The sequence below is a fragment of the Acanthaster planci genome, linkage group LG07, assembly GCF_054643075.1.
Source record: "Acanthaster planci isolate LZ-2023a linkage group LG07, COTS_SCS, whole genome shotgun sequence".
NCBI lineage: Eukaryota > Metazoa > Echinodermata > Asteroidea > Valvatida > Acanthasteridae > Acanthaster > Acanthaster planci.
In genome coordinates this window covers 1,008,914-1,031,209 of record NC_141783.1, presented here as the reverse complement: position 1 = coordinate 1,031,209, position 22,296 = coordinate 1,008,914, and the positions used below count along the sequence as shown (strand labels likewise).

Genomic DNA, 22,296 nt, shown 5'->3' with positions numbered 1-22,296 from the left:
CGCCGACATCCACGAAGGACGCAGTGTAAAATGTCTCTTTAAAGCTAAGCCTAAGAACGATCTTGAGGAGTTTTACGGCATGTTCGCTGATAACGCTGAAGATGGGAAAATAGGCCCTCGCCTATTCAGCCATCAAGCGTAGGCGCGCCGGACCCCCCATAACAAGGAAGCAGCTTCTCTTTATGGCTGACGGTACCCCATGCAAGTTGGTCGATTGAGAAGACGTTAGCCCAATCATTGGCGGTAAGCTTTCTTTCACCTATTCCCTAGTCACGCCCTAGCCTGACTTCACTTGACGGGCAACAGCCAAAACCCCACCACAGACATCTCCCCCAGACACTCAGGCTCCTACTCTGGCCGAGGTACACCTTGTCATCAGGAAACTCAAGCCATGGAGGGGTTGCAGGCACTGACGGCATACCTCCAGAACTGCTCACGTACGCAGAGGCCCCAATTAACCAGCACGGCCCTCTATGCATGATCTCTTCCTCAAAATTTGACCCTCAGGCAGATCGAGTCCCGCCTGCCTGGCATTACCTCTCTTCATACAAAGGAAAGGGTCCTAAAAACAGCGCAGCAGCCGCAGGCCTAGTCGCTCTGCCCCATCAGTCCCTGGAAAATTATTTACAGCCACATCCTGCGCTCTCGCCTGGAACGCTTGCTCACCCAATACCATCGCCTCCAGCAGTCTGGCTTCATAAGATGCCAATCGACCATGGACGCAGTGCTGGCGCTTCAACTCTTATTGGAGATACACCTCCACATTTTGTGGACACCAAGGCAGCCTTCTAGTTCTACTAGGTAAATTGGGAAGCCCTATGGCAGGCTCTGAAGCCAACGGCGAAGTTGCCTGATTCTTGCTCCATCTGATCCAGCTGCTGCACAAGGGCAGCACCTCCACCTGCGTGTACGTGTTGGTGGGGACTTTTTAACTTGAAGGCCCTTCCCTTCTATCTCCAGAGTCAGTCAGGGTTACACGCCCTTGCACCATCTCTGTGCCATCGACTGGATCCTATACAAGTCGCTGCAAGTCTGACCAGTCTGAGGCAAGTCCTTCACAGACCTGGACTGCGTCGATACTGCCCTGTTTCTAGGGAAAAATGAACACACCAGTGTCTCACTCAAGAGATATGGGGAAGAAGCTGGAACGACGGATGTGCATGCATCCTGGGCCAACACGAAGATCCAGAACTGTACCAGCATCTGTCCCCCAATGGCCTCAGCAGCTACCGTTATGAGCCAGGCTGTCGAAACCACAGAGAAGTTCAGGTACCTCGGTTGTGGCACCGACTCCTCCAGCTATTCCTCGCCCTGCATCCTCAGAGGTATTGGTCTCGCCTCATCAACATCTGGCAAGGTGGACCGGGTGTGGAGGAACATAATGCCTTAAACTCTCAACCTAACTGAAGATTAAACACGACCTACATCCCATGCATCCTACTGCGTAGGACGCATGGTAATCGAAGACGCATGCGGGCAAAGGCTTCAAGTTAAAGCCTTCAAAAAGAATGTGAAATTCAAACTAATCCTACAAAGGGTTTGTTGTTACAGTCAGTTGTTGCTAAAGTGGAAAGTATTCATTTTTGGCTGACCTGTCTCGGAAAAACTGACGTTGCCTGAGAATAGTAACAGGTTCAATTTTCACAAAAGTGGTGTCAAAATGACAACAAAGAGTTGCTTAAACGACCTCCAGCTTTAGAGCTCTTTCTAGACAGCTCTTCCCAGCATCTTTACATACCGCCCTCCTTACTTGATTATGTCCTGAGCAAAGATCGTATAGCGTCGCTTCGCGGCGCTATACGATCTTTGGTCCTGAGCAACACTAAAAACACCACAAGCTTCATGTACTTTTCGACCATCTGCCAGCAGCTTGGACAAGGACGTATACTTTTCGACCAGACCACCATCAACAAACAAACAAACCTTTGACCACCAGCCGCTTTTAAAGCCACCAGCTACTTGTGACTATCTTCCTTTAAGCCACAATTAAAGACTTATAGAGCACCCCTTGCCGATTATTTCTAGCCATCAGTTCGTTCAGGATATCCACTAATTCCATCTCTTTGCATCAGCAACTTTATACGTGATGTAGACATGTGAGGACAGATACCACTTCAATGTCCTCACACCAAAAGCACTGTGAAGGCCCGTTTCAGCAGCAAATTAAAAGCGAAAGACATCTAGATTTTTGGTGTCATAGGTTTCTTCCGTCTATCAAATTACCTCATACCACGTAAATATTTTGCCGAATTTTTCTTAACATATCTATAAAACCTGAATGTGGATATCTCTGAAAGTTAGAATCAGTTTCCTTGTGCAAAGACAGGGAAAAAGTACCACCACAGTATCTATATTATTTACTCCTCACCGCAATGTACCACCCGCGGCGTATTAAGTTGACACTTTTTGATTGATTGATTTAGTCTGGTTTCCAACGCACGTCAGCTAATTGCCGTGCATCGGAGCGAGTCCTCGGCGAGTCTGTATAAAAGTGCGTTGTAAACAAAAGTTGACGTCCCTGGCAACCGCACAGTGAACGATCAATTTACCCACGGACGCCATGTTGAATCAATAATTTTGTGTAGGAGCGAGGAGACCAGCGACTAAGTTCTAAAAAATCAAGTTTATCGTCAATAAACCCCATGAATCTGAATTTAATGTACCGTGGAAGAAAAGCCGTTGCCACACTGAGGTATTTTTCCTGCAGTTGTAACGTTGACTGGTTGTGAAACACAAAGGCGCTTGTTTTTTTGACGATATTTCGGGCATCTGAATTTCGCGTAGGAACTAAGGCGGGCCCTCGGCCTAACTGCTAGATCCAGAATTAAGATGGGGGATGGAACCGATGCAAGATTTGATTTTATCTCAGAGTACATTCTGAAAAGCTACAAACTAAAGCCTGACAAATGGGCCAAATGCATAGGTGTAGAGGACAACAAGCTTCTGATTCAAGAATTTCTGGAAAAAGCCGACATTCCACAGATTGTCTTCACGGTCAACGCCGCCGGTTTAATTACACCGTCCTCAGATTTTCCAGAGACCCTGAAGAACACCAAAGCAATCTATTTCATCAAGAAGAGTAAGGAAGCTCTTGGAAAGGACAACTTCAAACAGAACTTGGTGTATGGTGATCTGTCATATTCGCCTCTGGAACAGCTCTCTGCTCTTGTTGACGAGGTAGGCTAAAACTTTAGGATAGGCATGATAGGAGGCCTAGGACCTACATGTAGGTCTACTTCGAGAACTAGTCTAAGTCACTAACTCCGTGATACTCCGTGTTACTTAGAGGAGACAAGGTTTACATGGCGTCGTAACGCTATGGGGTTTTGGAATCGAATTTTTGTGGTAGGCTTAAAATGGTTCACAGCTGTAAGAAAGCTAGGCCTATTATTTCGCATTTTCCCCTGTCAGCATACCTGCTTAATTTAAAAAGGGAATAACAAAAGTTTAACATGTTTAAGAGCATGAGACAGAGTATTTTTTTTGCTCACCAATTTCTCGCTTCCACCCGTTGACTATCGCTCCGTTTATGCCGTTCGTATTTATCAGACTGTGCATGCGTTGATCCCACCAATGACAGCTGGCAAGGGAAATTTTTGATTTGCCTAGCTTTCTTACGGCTGTGAACCATTTCACCACAAAAATTCGATTCTAAAACCCCATAGTGTTATGACACCATGTAAACCTTGTCTCTTCAAAGTCACATGGAGTATCACAGAGTTAGTGACTTAGAGTTCTCAAAGTAGGCCTAGGCTACTGGTCTACCATGTTCACAGTAAAGTTTTACGCCCTTATATTTTTCCAAATACCTTCTTGAAAAACATTTTAATTTGCACACAAGTGCAAAGAGGAAAAGCAGATGTGACAAATGATCATCAATGGTAATTAACGTCAGTGCATATTTCATGCAAAGTGATACTGAGAAAGTTGACCGTGTGAAAACATGAGTCGGCCCCTAGGCCTACTCCACAATATGCACAGTGCATGTTTTGGGAACTTTGAAGTTTTACTGCAACAAATCTCCATCTAGTTCAATGCTTACGTTGTCATTGTGAATTCTTGTTCATGAGATGGAATTTAGACTTTGAACTGGTGCAGATTATCCATAGATTGGGGCCAGTCTACTAGACTACCTAGACCTACCTCTGTATACTTAGCCCAACACCCATGTAGATTTGAAAGAAAGTGAAGATAGTCCATACATTGTGAAACAAGTAGCCCTAAATTTTTCATATAACTTCACTCACCCAAGGAGTTTATTAATTTACCCAACTGTAATTCCAAGACTGTTCCTGTTCATTTAGTTTTAGTCTCAGTTTGTTGTCTCAAAACTGCCATTTGTTCACTACACACATCACGCTGTCACTTTGTCGTGAAATTCAATTTTCTTTCAATTTCTCAAATAGGTACTTGTACCCCTCCTGTCTAACCCACGGAATCACGAGCAGTGGCCCTATGTGGTCTCCCAAGATGTCTTGAGACATGTCCATAACTTGAAGAGCAGCGTGTACGTGGTAGCTGGCCAGGTCAAAGGGAAGACACTCCTGCCGTTGCCCGTCGGTTCCGAGAAAGTGGAATGTGCCGCGGAAGCAGAAGAAAAGTGAGTTTTGCTGTGTGTGTCAAAATTTGTCTCATCAGACCAAAACCTTGTGCTCAGAAAACATGTAAAAAGCAAACTGCCAATTTGACAGACTCAAGTTTCAACTGAGAAGGTTTTCCAAAATTTGTAAGCGGCGAAGAACTTCTACACATTCTGAGAGTATATAATCAGCTTATAAAGTTTGAGGTCCAATTCAGCTGTTGGTTGTTTCATACTTCTGTTCCATTTCCTTAGTGTTTTGTTGTCTTGAGACCTCCAACAAATTTCTCCTGGTTTCATTTCCCTTTTTTATTTCCAAAAATGTTGATATTTCCGTCTCTACATTTTCCTTTTGTGGTATGTTCAACAGAAAAGACATGCGAAATATGACACAAGTAGAAAAGATGTAAAAGATTCAACTCTCCTAAATTCCTTCTTAATTTGATGTTGTTTTTTGCTTCCTGTGGAAATGATAATATTTGTGATGTTTGTCGGTTGCAGGGATGACTCCTACGACAGAAGCCTGGTACACTCCATCGAGTCTGTCATTATCGATTGGACACATCAGATCCGAGATGTGCTCAAGAGAGACTCGGCTCAGCCATTGCTGGAAGGCCTCAACCCAGGCCCCTTTGTGGAGATTCAGTTCTGGAAGGCCAAGTGTGAGAACTTGGAATGTATCTTCCAGCAGGTAAGGATCCGGATTTGGATCGGAATAGACCGATGCAGTAAGCCTCGCCCCATTGCGCTCTGACCAATCACAGCCAAGATATGTGTCCAACATGCATGCACGCCAATGTTATGATGAGTTCTACATTTACATAATCATATGTCAGATACAGCAGGGACGGACATACACAAAATGGGACCCAAAAGTTAGGGTATGACCCATGACTTCAACGGTGTGTTCAGTTTCAATTCTAGTACAGTTTGCATTGCCGTGAGCTCATGATCAAAGTGGTACTGAAGTTCTATATCTCGCCCTGAATGGCCCCAAATTTCAGAGACTAGATTTTGTCACCAGGGTTTTTTTCTTCCTTAGCTACGCGATCCCAAGGTGCGCAAGATGAAAGAGCTCCTGGAGAGAACGGAGAGCAGCTACCTGCCGTCCTTCAAGAACATCGAGAGGGATGTTGAAGCAGGTAAAGTCAAATCCTCATAGCATCTTCACAAGTCAGCCACAAGTTGGCTAGTCTCAGGACAAGTTTCAAATTAATCCACAAGATCTGACAAAGGCAGTGACAAAAAGTGCTGAAGTCTGCCGTACCCCTTCCAGTTGACCAGTTCACCGAACCACCTACTGGTTGTAAATACAAATCAGACCAGGGTTTGCTCGGAATCAAACGGACCTAACCCCGCCGTGAGTAACCAGTTGAAAGCAAACGTGTTTGATTTTTCCGCATTTGACTTCTGCGGATCCCGTATCACAGGAAAGGTGCCCAGTAACACCCCGATTTCACCAGATGTGACGTTTATATTTTAACCAATCCGTTGCAAGAAGAAAGTCACATGATTCAAAATAGAAGCCCCCCCACAAATTAGACAACTGGTGGGTGACTAAATAATGTAACTGATCACCAAGTGGCCAGTTATAAACGATGGTGGGTGGTGAACGTGTCAGATCAGAGAGTGCGCCGCTGGTTGTAACTTAGTTGTTCATATTGCTTTCCTTTTTAACAAATAATTGTTAGCATCATCTGGGTTATTGATTCAAAGTTTTGTAGCCTATGGGCTGATATGCCTATTGGTTACATCGGATGCATGATTAAATTGAAAATTAATCTAAACAACATATAAACACTGGAACAAATAAAATGATAGCTAAACGTAAATAAAAAACATCATTTACACCAAAGCAAATAAGTACGAATACAACCAAAGAAAAACTTTCAATCAATATTATATAATTTACACAAATGGGCAAAAAAATAAATATCCCCTTTTGTCCCCCTGTTGACTTGGATCGTAGCCTTGACTGAGGCCCAGGACATCACCATGTACCTGAAGCCACTCGGGGGTCACATCGAGGGCTTTGAGGAGGTGGACTTCCCCGAGTTGCTCCCCAAGCTCAAACCCCTGATGCACGTGGTCTGCCTGATCTGGAGTAACTCGGAGTACTACAACACGGCGCCCAGGATCATCGTACTCCTGCAGGAGATCTGCAACTCGCTGATTGAGCATGTGAGTGAACAGTGATGTGGAGTAGATGGCATTTCTAATTAGAAGCACACAAATTTATGCTAACGGAGGCTCCGTATATTTCAGGAAGACCGTAAGCAGTAAGCATGGTAGACAGCATGCTTACCATGGAGGAAAAATTTGCTTAACGTAAACAAAAGAAATCTCTATGCGTGAGCAACCATAAACATAGCCATGCCAAGCACCGCCATGGATTGCGCTTACGGTCTGCAACATTTTCTATTTAAGTAAGTTTGACTTTTATACTAACTGTTAAGAAGCGTCGTGAAATTGGGCCCTGATCTTGCGTATTTACAAAGGTAGAGAGCATCTTCAGAGACTCTGGGTTAGAATTTTTGCTGTTTGGTTCATTAGCGACGTCTTCATTTGCGCCCATACTCTGATGATTACAAGGTCCTATTCACCAGTATGCCAGCTGTGTGGTTTGTATTTAAGTTTCAATGACGTCACCCTAGCAAATTGGGTAATAACTGGTTCTGCTTTCAAAAATATTTGCTGACTTTAAAGGGAACATGTATTTCCATATAGTTGATCTTTACATCTGATGAGCATGCAAAGTTTTGATATAAAAACTAGTTCTGCTTTCCAAATAATTTTGGCAAAGTAATGGGAAATAAATTTTATTGTTCCACTGTTTGTCCACAGGGAATGTTTCATTATTCACGCTGAAAACAGTTGTTGTAAACATTTCTGAACAATTTGCAGCAAGCATAAACTTTGCTTGCGTTCTTGCACCCAGTGTCGCAATTTCCTGTCACCGGACGAGATCTTCAAGATGGAATGCGAGGAATCCCTGGAGAAGGTCCGGGGAGCCCTGGCCGTGCTGCGAGGCTACAAGGACCTTTACGAGGAACACCGGGCCAAGCTGAAGGACTACTTCAAGGACGGCCGGGAGCCCATCCTCTGGGAGTTTGCCCCCTCCATGGTCTTTGCCCGCTTGGACAAGTTCTTGGAGAGGTTGGAAATCCTCGAGGTGAGTCGTTGCTGGTCACGTTTGGATGACTGATTAAAGATGAGGCAGTCGTCAATCGTGATAGAAAACAGAAGCTTATTTTAGATGAGGAAAGGAGATGAATACTCTTTAAGGAATCTAATAAAGAATGTGATAGAATTAATCAAATTTCAAGAGACAGGCATATCAGAAAAACACAACATTTACCTCCTTGATGGATGTTTTGTGCCATTAGGAAATCTTAATTGAAGTTCAAGGTTGAAATGCAATAGCCTGCCTTGAATTTGGTTTCGACACCATACGCTCTGACCACAATTAAAAAAGAAAGCGGCAAATTACCAGGCGTCAGAAGGTATTAAAACATTTTCCAAATGAAAGTTTTTGCAGTTGAGTTCACTTCTGTAATTGAAAAGACGTGGCACTTGTAATTACTCCCTTGCAGAAACTCTTTGAGACCAACGTTGAGTTCACCAAGCTGGAGAAGACGGAGATGGGAGGCATGAAGGGCCGAATGCTGAGTGTACAGGTGGAGAAAATCCACGAAGAGTTCCAGGAATATGTCAAGGTCTTTGCCGAGCGGAGCTATGATGGCTTGGATCCGCAGTGCCAGGTTGGAAATGAAGAAAATTGGTGTCTCTTTGAATCAGTAGCAGAGGTTTTTATGATAATGATAATGACGTTGCCTTAATCTGAGCTTGCTTTAGAGGCATTTGTAAGGAATATCTGAAATCCACCACAATCATTTGGTCTCTTGGACATTTTTAAAGTTTCCGGCTAAGGTTGGACCAACTACACTGACATCACACTGTGTTCCTAGAAATGTTTGCAATAAAAATAATAATAATAATTGAAAATTTATAATGCAGCATTTCCATAAAAAGGATCAACGCCGCAGTACAAGTCGACATTAAAAAAAATTAACTTAATTAATTTCATTTAATGAATGAATGTCACCGCGCTAGTACCCAAACCGCAATATGGGGAATACGTCTGCCCCGCCAACAGGGAGAACCTAACCCTGCTGGCATCGGTGATGTCTCGATCTTTCCCGGGGACAGACACCTCTAACCCTACCTACGATGAAAGAAAAGTAATTAATTAAAGGCAGTGTAGCATTTGAGTCAGTTACAAGTCCCTTCAAGTCTGTCATAAGTTCCCATCCCGGTGAAAGTCAAGTCATAAGCTATTCAAATGAACTGTGACCAAAGAATTTCTCTGTCATTTTTTACCCTGTTACTTGTTCCTGGTCTTGTGTAAGGACTTATGATAAACTTTACCTAAGCATTGGACGTTAAGAACGTCAGTTGATAGATACTCAGATTTACGCTTGTATAGGCAGACTAGCTAGCTTGTTCGTTATATTGAGCATGCTGGCTTGTGTTTTCTGAGATTGTCTAAACTCATTGCATCGCTCCCTTTAATGGTTACAGGAGTTCATAGATGACTATGAAGTCTTTGAAAAGCAGGTATATGACCTGGATCGTCGCCTAGGAGCTATCCTCTGCCAGGGTTTTGATGACTGCTCTGGTCTGGAATCAGTCTTTAAGGTTTGTCTCTTCAAATTCTCTTCATGAATAGGAGGGCAAAATGTTATTGCTTTTTTGACCAGTTATCAAATTTTATTTTCGGAAGCTTGGAAGAGTGAGTAGATGTGTTTCCTTTTCTTTGGGGCCGTTAGTTAAAAGAGTTGCCAAAGCAAATATACACCATCATCAGTTTACACCCACCGGTTCTTCTCGGAACCACCACTCTTTTAGAAGAGATTGATTTCACATGGTTTACCTGCAGACCTTCTCTCTCACATAACCCTGTTCACCACTTCCCAGGTTGTATCATGTTATTGAGGCGTGATCCCTGGCTACATGGTGTTTCAGGTTTCATGGCTACCGGCTAGTGCCCCCCGAACAAAGATATTGATATTGACAAATAGGAAGAGCCACCAACGTTGGGCTTGATACTCAGTTGGTAGAGCACTGGTACGGTGTTCCGGAGGTCACAGGTTCAAAACCCGCTCCAGTCAATTTCTTTGTTCATCTTTATAATCAAATATATATCCGAGTTTGATCTTGGACAATGGTTTGACGTTCTCTCAAACTTCAAACTTGGCGTTCACTGGATGTGACCTATGAAATGCCTGTAAATACCCACAGATTCGGATGAATTCAACCTGGTTGGGTTGTTATGTAAAGCCAGACTCACACCAAAGAGAAAAAGAGCTAGGTTGTGATCAATGTGCTCCTTCTTCTGACACGCACCGTGTGCTTTTTTCGCACAGATGTTGGACTGTTACGGTCCAATGCTCGACCGACCGGTCATCAGCGATGACTTTGAACCCAAGTATCCCACTCTGCTGACCATGTTCGACGAGGACCTGGACAACGCCAAAGAAGTGTACGACCAGCAGATGTCGTCCATCGCCCAGACGGACGGACAGCCGCCCCTCAACAAGAACATGCCAGAAATGGCCGGGGCTCTGAAATGGTCGAAGGAGCTGGAACATCGCATCAGCAACCCCATGGCTTCCTTCAAGCACATAGAACACCCGTAAGTTGATTGTGATCAAAAATACCGACAAAAACTTCAAATTTGTTCAGCTAACTTGCATCATCCAAAGGTTTTAAGTAAATTTACGGAGGCTTGTAGTTGATGTAATTCAGAATTGACGCAACAGAAATGAAGATCACTAAAGAGAGGAGAAGACCTTGTCATGAAAGTTACTTCAGAAGTGACGTTGAAGTTGCCCCATACAGAAATAAATCTGACCTGTGATTGGTTTTTCAAACATTTTAGGAGCAAACTGCTGAGAGCAATGTGTGTAGTGTTTAGATTGCTTGATATTGTACACAAACATAACTTTTCTTGATTTACTACACATTACAGGCCAGTGAAAAGTTCTCTGACTGTTCAAAATGTCTGATTGTATTGAAGCAAATTTCCATCACTCAAAACTTAGCATAAAATATCCACTTGGCCTACGTATACTGTACCAAGCTGACTTACTGAATCAACTTCATTTAGCATTTGTGAAGCACCATCCGAAAACCAGACTGAAGTCAGTATTTGTGATGTTAGACAATTCCTGTTCTTCAGCTTTTCTTTACATTTTAAAGTGATCCATGTTAAATCGAAATTCTGTCTGCAGTAAGCTTCTTATGGGTAGTGATAGTTGTGAAACTCCCATGAAAATCTGAACCGTGGAAGTTCCACTACTTTAGGGTCATGAAGTTACCTACTTCAGCCTGGTTTTGGGATGGTGGGTCACATTTTTACGTATTCATATATTCCAACGTGCCTGATGAATATGCTTATATTCCTCACAAAGTCTTTTTGGCAACAGAAAGAAAATTGCAGCATGTAAATCTTTGTGCACTTGTATCTGTGCTGTGAGAACAATTCTTCTTATTTTGACTTTGTTTGGCACCGGCATGTACCATGGCATGGCACCAGGATTGCAAATGATCTTTTTGTTTTACCATGACCAGATATTTTGCATGCTTCTCTCTTTGACCTATTTTATGTTTGTATGGTTCCCTCTTCCTTCTTTTGCGGTGACAATGCAGAACTGGAGTCCGAAGGTAATGGCACTGACCGCTGGCTGAGCTAGCCCTAAGTGTTTCTTCTGGTTTTTTTTTTGCTTTTGGTTGTTTTGGAATGTCTGCTGGAACTGTCGTCTGATTTTAGTGATAACTTCCGGCATGTATTTTAACTTTTCTAAAAATGGAAAGTGGTGTGAAAGACCGCCACCGATGCGTGTTTCAAATTTGACACCGGCTTGAAATTATTGTCAAAAAAGCATACACGTATCTGCTTGTTTTTGAGTTGTTGAAGTTTGGCCGCGCTAAACGTTTGCGTTCCTAACCAGAAATTGATGGAAATGAAGGGGGAAATATGCCAAGAATTTCTTGACGGCCTTTGAATGCACGCTGTGCACATAATGACTAGGGTAGGTGGAATGGGAGAACTAAGTTTAGACCTCAGTTTCAGCAGGGAATCGCTTCCAGTTTTGGGGTTTTTTTTTTGCTTTTGGTTTGATTTGGTGTGGTACTACAGTATCTTGAATGCTTTGGGTGTGGAGGAAATCTTTGCACCACTTTTGTTTGTTTCCCATGTGAACGTCGCAGGTGAAAGAAGCACAGATTCTTTCGGTGTTTTCTTCTTCTCCACATCTTACACTATTCTTTGACCCAGCTTTTTAGCTCAAAGGCTGAGTTGCTTCGGTTCAGGTTTCCCTAGTCTGTTAGTTTTAAAATGATTTCTTGCTAATGCCGACACCGCCACTCAAAGAAAACGCTCCTGGCGCACAAACAGACACCACCCAGCGTGTGAGCCGTCTCTTTTAACACGGTTGAAGTGGAACGTTAGTAATGATTAGTCCTCTCGTAACTGACTTCTCTTGTCTTGCGACAGAAATTTTTCACTGCTCTAAACTTGGTGACAAAAGGGTTTCTCTTTCCAATCATTTGGAGATGCTATCTCAGCTTCTTCTTGAACTGCAAGATCACACAGAAGCAGATTTGATTTGCAGAAGCCTACACGTAACACCACAATCTTCAGAACTGACAACCGCAGATCCCAATTTCAATTTGCAACTTTCAGAGTCGGGTCAACTGTCACTTGAGTTCTTGATGCGAGAAAATAATAGAGAATATAAATACGGTTGAAAATGGTTTTTAGTAGAATTGTTGTAGAATGAATTCTGGAGACATTTTTTATAACAACCATCACTGTTCTTGGAAAAAGGATGATGTCAGTTTTTAAGCCCAATGCCCTTTGCTTTCACATTCCTGTTTTGAGATTTTGTTCTGTTTCTTGAAGAAGAATTTCATTGAGTTTCCCTTTTAATGGTGCTTTTTGTCTAATCGTGTTTCTTCTTGATAATTTTTCTTAATTGATGAGTTTATGTTGATCGGTTTTTCACAGTTGCATGGTTTTCTCAATGAGTTCGTACCTGTTCGTATCTGTTTGATGTTACATCATTAACAAGTTGTCCTGATTGCACTGTGAAGGTTTTTTTCTTGGGGAGGGTAGAAGGCCGCACAGGTCCATTTTTATCCAAAAGTTCTGTTTAAAATGTTTCTCAGTTTAAATCATGACGTTCAGTTCATATTTTGGTGTGACAGTCATGTGTTGTCATTACGTTGCCTTGCAATAGGAAATGTATTATTGTTCAATATATGTCACCGTTGACTATTCATAAAGCAAAACCTCAAGCATGGATGGTATCAGCCCATCAAAAACCGCCAACATTCATCAATGGAGAATCATTGTTCTTTGGGTTCAGTGTTCATTTGACATAGCAGTGTTGTGCTTGTATGAGTTTAATTTTTAAAAATATTTTTACTGGTGTGAGTTGCATATCCACATCAAAGTCTTTGAAGATCATTACACTTCATTCATTCAGATGCTATCTGTTTAATTTCAGACAATTTCTAGCTAAGTTTGATCACTGAAATTTGTAAATCATTGGTCAAGTTACCATCGTAAAGTCGGGACAAAATATATCCTCAGTGCCAAGCAAACCACTGATTGAATTACGGCCTAGTTGAAATTTGGCGTTGCAGGCTTTCACAGTGGATTGAATTCCGGGATGATCATGTTTTGTTTCAAACAGTGCCGTAGTGAAGCAGTCATACATTTTTTGACAGTGAGTCGGTGGAACAGAATTCCTATCTGGTTGCAGATTGAATAATGCCAATGTCAGTAAGATATTCAAACCTTCGGACAAATTTAGACTTTTCATTGTTGATAACCTGACTTTGTTTGGTTTGTGCATTGAGTTTTGTCGTGTATTATTAGTACGGTGCATTTATGGGTCCTACTTATTTCAGTCCTGGTCCATCAGTTGAGAAATGTGGATAGAGATTTCCATTGGATTATTTTCAGGATTATCCAGTCAGATGAGGCCAAGACAATCTTCACCAAGTATGAAGAAATGATGGACCTCCTGGGCAAGTATGTGACTCTAGTCATTCTATATGTACCCATGTAAATAGGCTGATCATTGCTGGAAAATGCATTGAGTAGTTTGCAAACACAGCAGAACAGTGAAACTGTGACAAGTAGTCGTCTTGATGTAAGAAGTCTCTTCACAAAGCCTGTGTTTCGTACATTTCGGTATTTTGCATTAGGAAATGTATTATGGTTTGATTGAAGTACGGAGAGAAGTTCTTACCTTTCCAACCAGTTGAAACGGTTTGACGTCTCGGAAGTTGTCCACCTGGAGTTTTGTGATAGACTGTAAATTAGGTCAGCTGATTCTCACAATGGCTGCAACGGTTGCATTGAAAAATGCTGAAGATTGAAGACGAGACACCATTGGCCTACCGTCTCTAAGAATTGGGTTTTTTTGTTTGCTGATTTCTCTTTCAGATACAATGACAGGGTCTACAAGGATTGGACCGCCGGCGTGGACGACATCTGTAAAATCAATCTCAACCAGCCTCTCATCACCCGTAACAAGGACACCGATCTCATTACCGTCAACTTTGATCCCAAGGTAAGGAAGGCCTCTCCTGTCCTTGTGTCTGAGTGGCAGTTAAAGACGTCGGTTGCGGTTCTAATCTGCTTTCACCGTCTCTTTGCCGGCAAAGAAGAGACGTTAAATTTTTGGCTAAAATTCCTTGTGGTATATGTTGCTTTGTGATCGGTTCTTGGCCATTTTTTGTTACGCACATAAATTTCTGAAGCAGTTTTTCGCGTTAGCCGGGTTGTGAAGTTGGCTTCTTATCAGAAAATAGACTTGATGAATTGGGGATACATGTGTGGTGAAATTTGTTGCTTGTAAATTTCTGACGTATTTGTTCATCCTGTTCCATTCGTAGCTTGTCGCTGTCCTCCGTGAGGTCAAATACCTCCTGATACGCGAGCAGGATGGCATCCCGGAGAGCGCGGCCGGCATTTACAGCAAGCACGAGACGCTGCGCAAGTTCAATGCCAACCTGGACCTGACAGTGGCCTGGTACAACAAGGTACGGGAGAACGTGCTGGAGGTGGAGTTCCCGTTGATCGAAGGCCAGTTGGCCACCATCGACCAGCAGCTGAAGCGGGCGGAGGCAGACCTGAGCTGGGAGGCAGAGAGCGTGTGGGAGTACATCCAGGAGACGCGGGACCAGGTGCACGACCTAGAGAAGCGGGTCCAGCGGGCCAAGGACAACGTGGACCTCATCAAGAAGATCATGGAGGAGTGGTCCAAGACGGCGCTCTACGAGCGCAAGGAGCTCAAGGACTCAGCACTCCTGGCGTTGGATGACCGGGAAGAAAGGCTGAACAAAAGATACAATGAAATCACTGCTGACGGAGAAAAAATACACACATTCGTCAAGGTAGGTTTTGGCAATTACTAATCCAGGTTTCCTTCCTTGAAAGTCTTCCTTGAAAGTGTTAAATGACAAGTTGGTATTCCAGATTTCGGCCCTAGTGAACCCTTGTAGGGCAAAAGTGAAGTCATCCCAAGTCGATCTTAAGCCACTACAAGTCATTTGCAAGTCAGTTACAAGTGCATCAAAAGCTGTCATAAGTCAATCACAAGCCAGTCACAAGTCAGTTGCAAGTGAATCACAAGCCAGTCACAAGTCAGTTGCAAGTGAATCACAAGCCAGTCACAAGTCAGTTGCAAGTGAATCACAAGCCAGTCACAAGTCAGTTGCAAGTGAATCACAAGCCAGTCACAAGTCAGTTGCAAGTGAATCCTTAGCCAAATACAAGCCGTCAGAAGTCAACTGCAAGCCATTCAGAGTCATCACAAGCCACTCACTAGCGAATCCCAAGCCAATCACAAGCCAATCAAAAGTTCTTAAAAGTCAATCACAAATTATCATGATTTTAAGTCAATCACAAACCAATTACAAGTCATCCTGCTTTGATCTCAAGTCAGACTAAGTGTGGCGCAGGGATTCCTTTGTTGTTGTCCTTCCAGCGGTGTCATTTCATACTTGAGACCTGATTTGTGATATGACTTACGACTTGCAATTGATACTGTTATTGACATTTTTTGTAAATGTTTGAATATCACTTTAATCTCACCACGTCTAAAATTTCGCAGATTGGATCTGAGACAATTAAGAAAACTACATGTTACTCGAGTTGATGTGGCTGGTTTTTAAACTTTCAAAAATTGTCAGGTTTTGTGGCCGCGAAGTGTGAAGATTTTTGCTCTGTGTTTTCCTCAAAACTGAGAAATCTGCTCTTGCGAATGTACAGGAAAACTGTGAGCTGTTCAAAGCCGACCCCAGCAGCGATATCTGGAAGGCGTACATCGATTATGTAGACGACATGCTCGTTGATGGCTTCTTTGCTTGCATCAACTGCAGCATGACCTACATGCTGGAGAACACAGACACTAAGTGTCTGTCACCGCTCTTCGAAGCCAAACTAGAACTGCAGGTAACGTTGACGGAACTGCTCAGGGGAGGGGAACCGTTACATTTTCAACCTACAAGGGATTCTAAGATTTCGGGATAAGCCTTCATGAGTTACCATTACAGGTTACTCAAATGTCACAGGTTGATTAGGAATAGAACTGTCACTTGTGCAAAGTGAACCGAGTGAAAGATTTATTCAATCCGCCCCGAGCGGAAGTACCCCCCTCGTTGGTTAAAAAGAGCCATGTTGGTTGGGAGTGTTCCTTTTGTTGATGGCGATGTGACAACACTTACGTTTCTTAGGCTGCATCCGAATCTGTTGTCTAGAGCTAGGTCTAGGTCTTCGCTCCATTGGAAATGCGTGGAGACGCACAGACAATAGACCTAGCCGTAGCTCTGGGAGTCTGTTTTGGACACGGCCTTAGTCGTTCATGAACCAGCGATGCGCAGTGACTGCCATACCTTGGGTACTTACCAAAGGAGCCTGTGTTGCTAGGAAAATTGCGCCCTCTCTTGGCCCATCTTGGGGCCCATTAACCTCAAGAGTTTAATGTTAATGGAAAATTCAGTGTGCAGTGCCACTTTAATGCCCTTGAGAGTATGGCATTTTAAAGACGTAGAGTAGTAAAGCCTGGACTGTAGAATATTTTGTAGGGAATTTCACATTATTAGCATCATGGTGTGACTTAAACTGCCTTGTTTCTCCTTTTTTGTGGGATCCTCAGGCTCCTGACATGGTGTTTGTCCCGTCGCTAGACTATGGTGTCGCCGACGGCTTCTACGACCTTGTTGAGATGCTGATCAGTGACATCTACAAGATGGCGTCCCTGGTGAAGAGGTTAGCAGAGCACAATGGCTCCGAACATTACCAGGTTAGTGAAGCAGTAGTGCAGTTACTTACGCTAATAACCCAAGTGATGGAGCCTTTGTTTTGTCTGATTCACACTCAAAGATCTTAGCCATGCTTCTATGAAAAATACTCAGAAATTTTTAGAGAAAATGATCTGGTTTTATATTAAGAATCCTTACTTCCTAGGTCTGGCAGAGAATATGCTAAAGGGGCTATTCTTTTTGTACACACAAAACAATTTAAAAAAATATCAAGTTGGCCAAAAACGCTGCATATCAACACGGCCGTTTCACAATAGTGCGCCACCAAGTGTTTGCAATATGTTAGCCAATCACAGTGTGCAAAATTTGTCGACCCAATGCGCGTTTGGCAAGTTTCGACAAATTTCGCGCGTGATGATTGGCCAGTGTGTTACAAACTCTTGGTGGCGTGCTATTGTGAATCGCTGTCCTAGAGTAAGGGGGTCTTGGAGCAAATTTAAAATTGGAGGCAGAGAGAATGTGCATGTGTCAAAATGGAATTTTTAAAGACGATTAAGAGTTCTAATTATGGGAGTTATAATAGCGCGACAAACTAAGGAGCACAGAAGATCCCAACACCTGAAGAGATTGTGGTATCAGTTAACTGATGTTCTGCCAGCCACAAGACCAGTCATAACACCAGTCATAAGATCAGTCACGAGACCGGTCACAAGATTGGTCACAAGACCAGTCATACGGAACAGGGTGGATTGTAATAGGGTCGTTTAAATAACTTGTGACTTGGTTTTATAGAAGTGGATGACTTGTGGTGGACTTTGAGGGACTTGCGATGGACTCAACTCCCACTCAACTGTCAACGTGAAATTGTATCAAGGTTTGATGCATGTGAATCACTGATCGTTCTTTTCAGAGTGACCTGGAAGAGATGCTGGATCTCCAGGACATGAGGCAAGAGTTGATGGACCGCGTCAACACCATCATGAACAAGGCCCAGGAGTACCGCAATTCCTTTGATAACTACGCCTACCTGTGGGTGGACGACCGCAAAGAGTTCATGCGGCAGTTCCTGCTCTACAACCACGTGCTAACCACTGAGGAGATCGAGGCTCACGCGGAGGATGGGGTGCCCGAGTGCCCGCCGACGCTGGACCAGTTCAAGGAGCAGGTAGGAGCAAGTCATTAGTCTTCAGGGGTTGCGCAGTTACGGCTAGCACAGTGACAAAGGCATCTTGTATAATTATATAGCCTTTGCAATATTACAAACCTGGGAAACAGTTTTTGTAGAAGTTCAAAATTACCAGTGCGTCAAATTCGTTCATCACATTGATTTGGAGAAACATTGGGTAGCTTACCTAATGAGCCAGTTCAGTGTTTCAACAGCACATGCTCAAATTGAAGCGTGTCAGAGGTCAATCGGACGAGTGTGAGAAGTTTGCCCTATCAGTGCGATGCTAGGCAGACTCATGGATTTTGTTCTGGAATGACCTTGCTCTTTTGAAATACTGAACTGGCTCATAAAAACAATTTATTTATTTCTGGATAAATGAATCCCCCCAAATTAATTCCTCTTCTGTCTCAATTTCCTCCTCTTCATTTCTTATCTGTACTTCCCTAGGTTGACTCTTACGAGAAGATCTACAGTGAGGTGGATGAGATCGGTGCCATCCACGTCTTTGACACATGGTTCCGTGTGGACGGCCGACCGTTCAAGCAGGCCCTGCTCAACATCATCAAGAAATGGAGCTTCATGTTCAAGCAGCACCTGATCGATCATGTGACCAACAGGTTAGACTGGCAACAGTGCTCGTTTTCCCAAAGCTGAGTGCTACGACTGCAAAAATGAGCTTCCCCAATTTTGAGAGGTTCTTGTAGCATTCGCCACCTTTGATCTTCACATCTGATGTCTTGATCCAAATCAGGCCATTCCTGGAATTATTATTATTACCGTACTGAAAAAATGAAAGACCTCAGTCACGGTGCCCCCCCCCAAACATTTTTCTTAAATTGACTGTAATAAAAGTTAAGCAAGCTAAAAATTGACAAAAATGGTAACATCGTTACTTTTGAGCAGGTTTCTTCAAAGCTAGTTTGTTAATTTTTGTGTCAAATAGCTTGAGCGAACTCCAAGACTTCATCAAGACGGCCAACAGTGGCCTGACGAAGCCTGTGGAGGAAGGCGACTACAACGGCCTGGTGGAATGTATGGGTCACCTGATGGCGGTCAAGGACCGACAGGCGGCCACTGACGAGATGTTTGAGCCACTCAAGCAGACCATCGAGCTGCTCAAGACCTACGACCAAGAGATGCCCGAGGAAGTCCACACGCAGCTGCAGGTCAGGTCTTGGCTTCATTAGCATCACAGCTTCTAACCTGAAGTATTTTACAAACACTGCTCGTAGAAATCATGCTTTAAAATAATGCTAACTTGAAGTTTTTTAAAAACACTATCCTTTAAAAGAATTTGAAGTATTTTAAAAGCACCGCTCTTTAAAATAATGCTTGCTTGTGGTATCAATTCTTATATGACTCGAGCTGATCAGCCGACTTTAGCAAGCTTTATAGTTGGTTGGTAAGACACCTGAACGAGGTCGTGGATTTGGGTCCCCCAAGGAAGCTTGTGGATTTTTCACTAACCCTTGAACGACACTGTTCACACAGCATTTATAAATATACCTCAGAGAAGGGCAGAAAAGTAATATGAACTCAAACTTTGCCATCTTTTTCACTTGCTATTGTATTGCTATCTGGTTCATGTTTCACTGTGATTATCTCATGGAATGTTCTGCCAAGGGTGGAGTAGGTTTTGCTGGGAGCCGTGGAAGTCATCATAACAGGGTTCCGGTGGCCTGGAAAAGTCATGGAAATTTCTTTTCCAGGCCTGGCTAAGTCATGGAATTTGTAAAAATAATTAGAGTTATGGAAAAGTACGTCATGGAATTTTTCAAACACTGTGTGATTTCTGTTATCAGAAATGAAGTGCATAAAATGTGTGATTTTATTCGCAACTTTAAAAGTCCGAAGAGTTCAAGCAAATTGCATTATTGGGTCGTGGATTTTCATAATTTGGTCATTGAAAAGTCATGGAATTTGGTTGTCCTTCAGGTGCAGGAACCCTGCCTTAACGCAGTTGTCAAGTTAATTATTTGATGAAGGAGAAGTAACGTTTTCTTGGTGATTTTCATTTTGGTGACTGCAGGAACTACCCGAGCAGTGGAACAACACCAAGAAGATTGCCATCACCGTCAAGCAGCAGGTGGCACCCCTGCAGGCCAACGAGGTCTCCATCATACGCAGGAAGTGCACGTCATTCGACGTAAGTCTCAACCAGGAATTCCCACGGTCACGGAAAATCAGGCTAAATCCTGGAAGGAAAGTTGTCATGGAATTTTATGGATAATTGGCAAAACAATAAGGTGTTCCGGAATGTTGTCAGAGGAAAAAGTAATGAAAATGTTACAGAAATCAGGATCACGTAAAGGGTTTTAGGAGTTGTGTTTGATGCTATAATGGAATAGTGATAAATTTACATGCTATCCTTGTCATTGTTACGGAAATTGTTACATTTTTGTCCTGGAAAGTCCTGGAAAAGTCATGGAAAAGTCATGGCATTGGCTTCCAGCTGTCTGGGATTCCTGCCAATTTTTACATGATAAGGGCATGTGGCACAGTGGGTTGGGTTTGTAACTTCCAATCACAGGGTTAGGGTTCCAATCCAGCAGTAGGTGACCTTGGGCATGTCACTTGATCCCGGCTTGCCTTTTTCCACCCAGGAGTATATGTGGGTACCTGTGAGGGCAGTGATGGTTACTGTAGTTGATTAACGAGACAGTGCCAGAAGTGGTATCACTGAGCTGCATACTTCCCCAGGAAGCTGAGATAGTTTTAGAAATTCTAAGAGACCCAGTAAGCAGGAATAATGATGACATCTGCACATTGAAACTTTCTTTGAAATGCACTATGTAAAAACGGTTGCTATTATCCTTTCAACTTCAAGTTTCCTTGGCCGTTGAAGTACTTTCTTGGATGAGTCTCTGTGATTTCTACAACTTGCCAGTTCCTTCCTGGTTACAGTGCTTTTCTAATGCATAAAATGCCGCTGTAAAAGCGTCTTGTACAGCGTTTGTGCAACTTTTACATTTTGCATTGTTTTTGTTACGAATCTTGCAGGTCAAGCAACACGAGTTCAGAGAGAAGTTCCGCAAGGAAGCGCCGTTCATCTTCGATTTCAAAGATCCGTACCGGGCTCTGGACGAGGTAAAGCAAGAAATTGGCAGCGATACTACCTTGAAAATTTTGATTTGTTTCATATTGTCTGCTTGTGATGTAGGGCTTATAAATAATACCAAACAAGCCAGTTTTGCTTTCAATCATTTTGCTTTTGATTTTGTAAAGGTTTCATATTGCGTTGTTTCAAGATTTTTTCGTAGGCTATAGTTTTGATGTGTGGATACTAAGTAATTTGAAGAAAGCAACACAAAGCAACATTAAAGGACTCTATAGCACTTGACAATAATCAGTCAACTGTATTTATTATGGGTCCATCACACCAATACAAATAGTGCATTACTTTATCTTTTGGGCACAAAACACTTTTCCTGTAGGCGAGAACTTTATTTGCCATTTTGTGACAATAAACAGATTACGGATAGAAATCTTACAGAATTCAAGTGAAGAAGGCACTCTTTTTACTTTCACTGAAACCGGATGCGTAAAAATTGTTTCTGTGTCATGGCTGTAACGTTTGCCCACCATAGGCTTTTCAAAATATGACTGACCGTCTTTCCAAAAGTGAAATAATCATTAGAGAGTGCAAAGTAAAATCTTTTTCAGCTATCAATTTATTTACTAATTAACCCTAACCCTCCTCAGTCCTCCAACAGGTGAAGGATTGAGGAGGGTTAGGGTTAATTACTAACTGATACTGCCTCCCTTTTTTAGTGTTATTGGGGCAAAGGTGCTTGTTGATGGAAATGTAACAAGTGCTGGACATTCCGCATAGTTCTACCCCCGGAAGCCATATGAGAAGGGTCTCCTGAGCTTATTTGGTTTTTTTACAACTGTTGCCCTAGTGTCACATGACGATCTTTGAGATGGAGAACGAAATGGCCAAGCTGCAGGAGTCGGCTGGTCTGTTTGAGGTGAACGTGGCCGACTACAAGCAGCTCAAGGCCTGCCGCAAGGAGGTGCGACTCCTCAAGACGCTGTGGGACATGATCATCATCGTCCGCTCCAGGTAAAGCCAGCACATGCCTGGGTCATGGAATCAGGGTTGCATGGGAGAAACCCCCGCCCGATGTTGGCCACTTGTTATAATCCTCAGATACGCATTAAGCCACTTTTTATTTGTATTACATCGATAGTAGCTCAGCTGTCA

At 43.0% G+C, this 22,296-nt stretch overlaps 1 protein-coding gene across 2 annotated transcripts in view; it reads left to right on the top strand.

Annotated features, from left to right (window-relative positions):
- The first annotated feature begins 2,545 nt into the window (after nucleotides 1-2,545).
- Nucleotides 2,546-22,296, top strand: part of LOC110987012 (dynein beta chain, ciliary) — a 61,703-nt gene continuing 41,952 nt past the window's right edge. The window contains exons 1-21 of one of the 2 annotated variants that reach the window (XM_087139008.1): nucleotides 2,546-3,177; nucleotides 4,407-4,600; nucleotides 5,081-5,270; nucleotides 5,622-5,721; nucleotides 6,549-6,760; nucleotides 7,518-7,751; nucleotides 8,173-8,340; nucleotides 9,161-9,277; nucleotides 10,006-10,274; nucleotides 11,291-11,305; nucleotides 13,614-13,682; nucleotides 14,100-14,226; nucleotides 14,552-15,052; nucleotides 15,930-16,112; nucleotides 16,816-16,962; nucleotides 17,832-18,086; nucleotides 18,537-18,706; nucleotides 19,033-19,255; nucleotides 20,119-20,235; nucleotides 21,090-21,176; nucleotides 21,992-22,155. In XM_087139008.1, the coding sequence (XP_086995134.1) occupies nucleotides 2,830-3,177; nucleotides 4,407-4,600; nucleotides 5,081-5,270; nucleotides 5,622-5,721; nucleotides 6,549-6,760; nucleotides 7,518-7,751; nucleotides 8,173-8,340; nucleotides 9,161-9,277; nucleotides 10,006-10,274; nucleotides 11,291-11,305; nucleotides 13,614-13,682; nucleotides 14,100-14,226; nucleotides 14,552-15,052; nucleotides 15,930-16,112; nucleotides 16,816-16,962; nucleotides 17,832-18,086; nucleotides 18,537-18,706; nucleotides 19,033-19,255; nucleotides 20,119-20,235; nucleotides 21,090-21,176; nucleotides 21,992-22,155 (3,890 nt within the window). In that variant the 5' untranslated portion in view covers nucleotides 2,546-2,829. The remainder of the gene's footprint in view (nucleotides 3,178-4,406; nucleotides 4,601-5,080; nucleotides 5,271-5,621; nucleotides 5,722-6,548; nucleotides 6,761-7,517; nucleotides 7,752-8,172; nucleotides 8,341-9,160; nucleotides 9,278-10,005; nucleotides 10,275-11,290; nucleotides 11,306-13,613; nucleotides 13,683-14,099; nucleotides 14,227-14,551; nucleotides 15,053-15,929; nucleotides 16,113-16,815; nucleotides 16,963-17,831; nucleotides 18,087-18,536; nucleotides 18,707-19,032; nucleotides 19,256-20,118; nucleotides 20,236-21,089; nucleotides 21,177-21,991; nucleotides 22,156-22,296) is intronic. The other variant, XM_087139009.1, reaches the window with a different exon arrangement.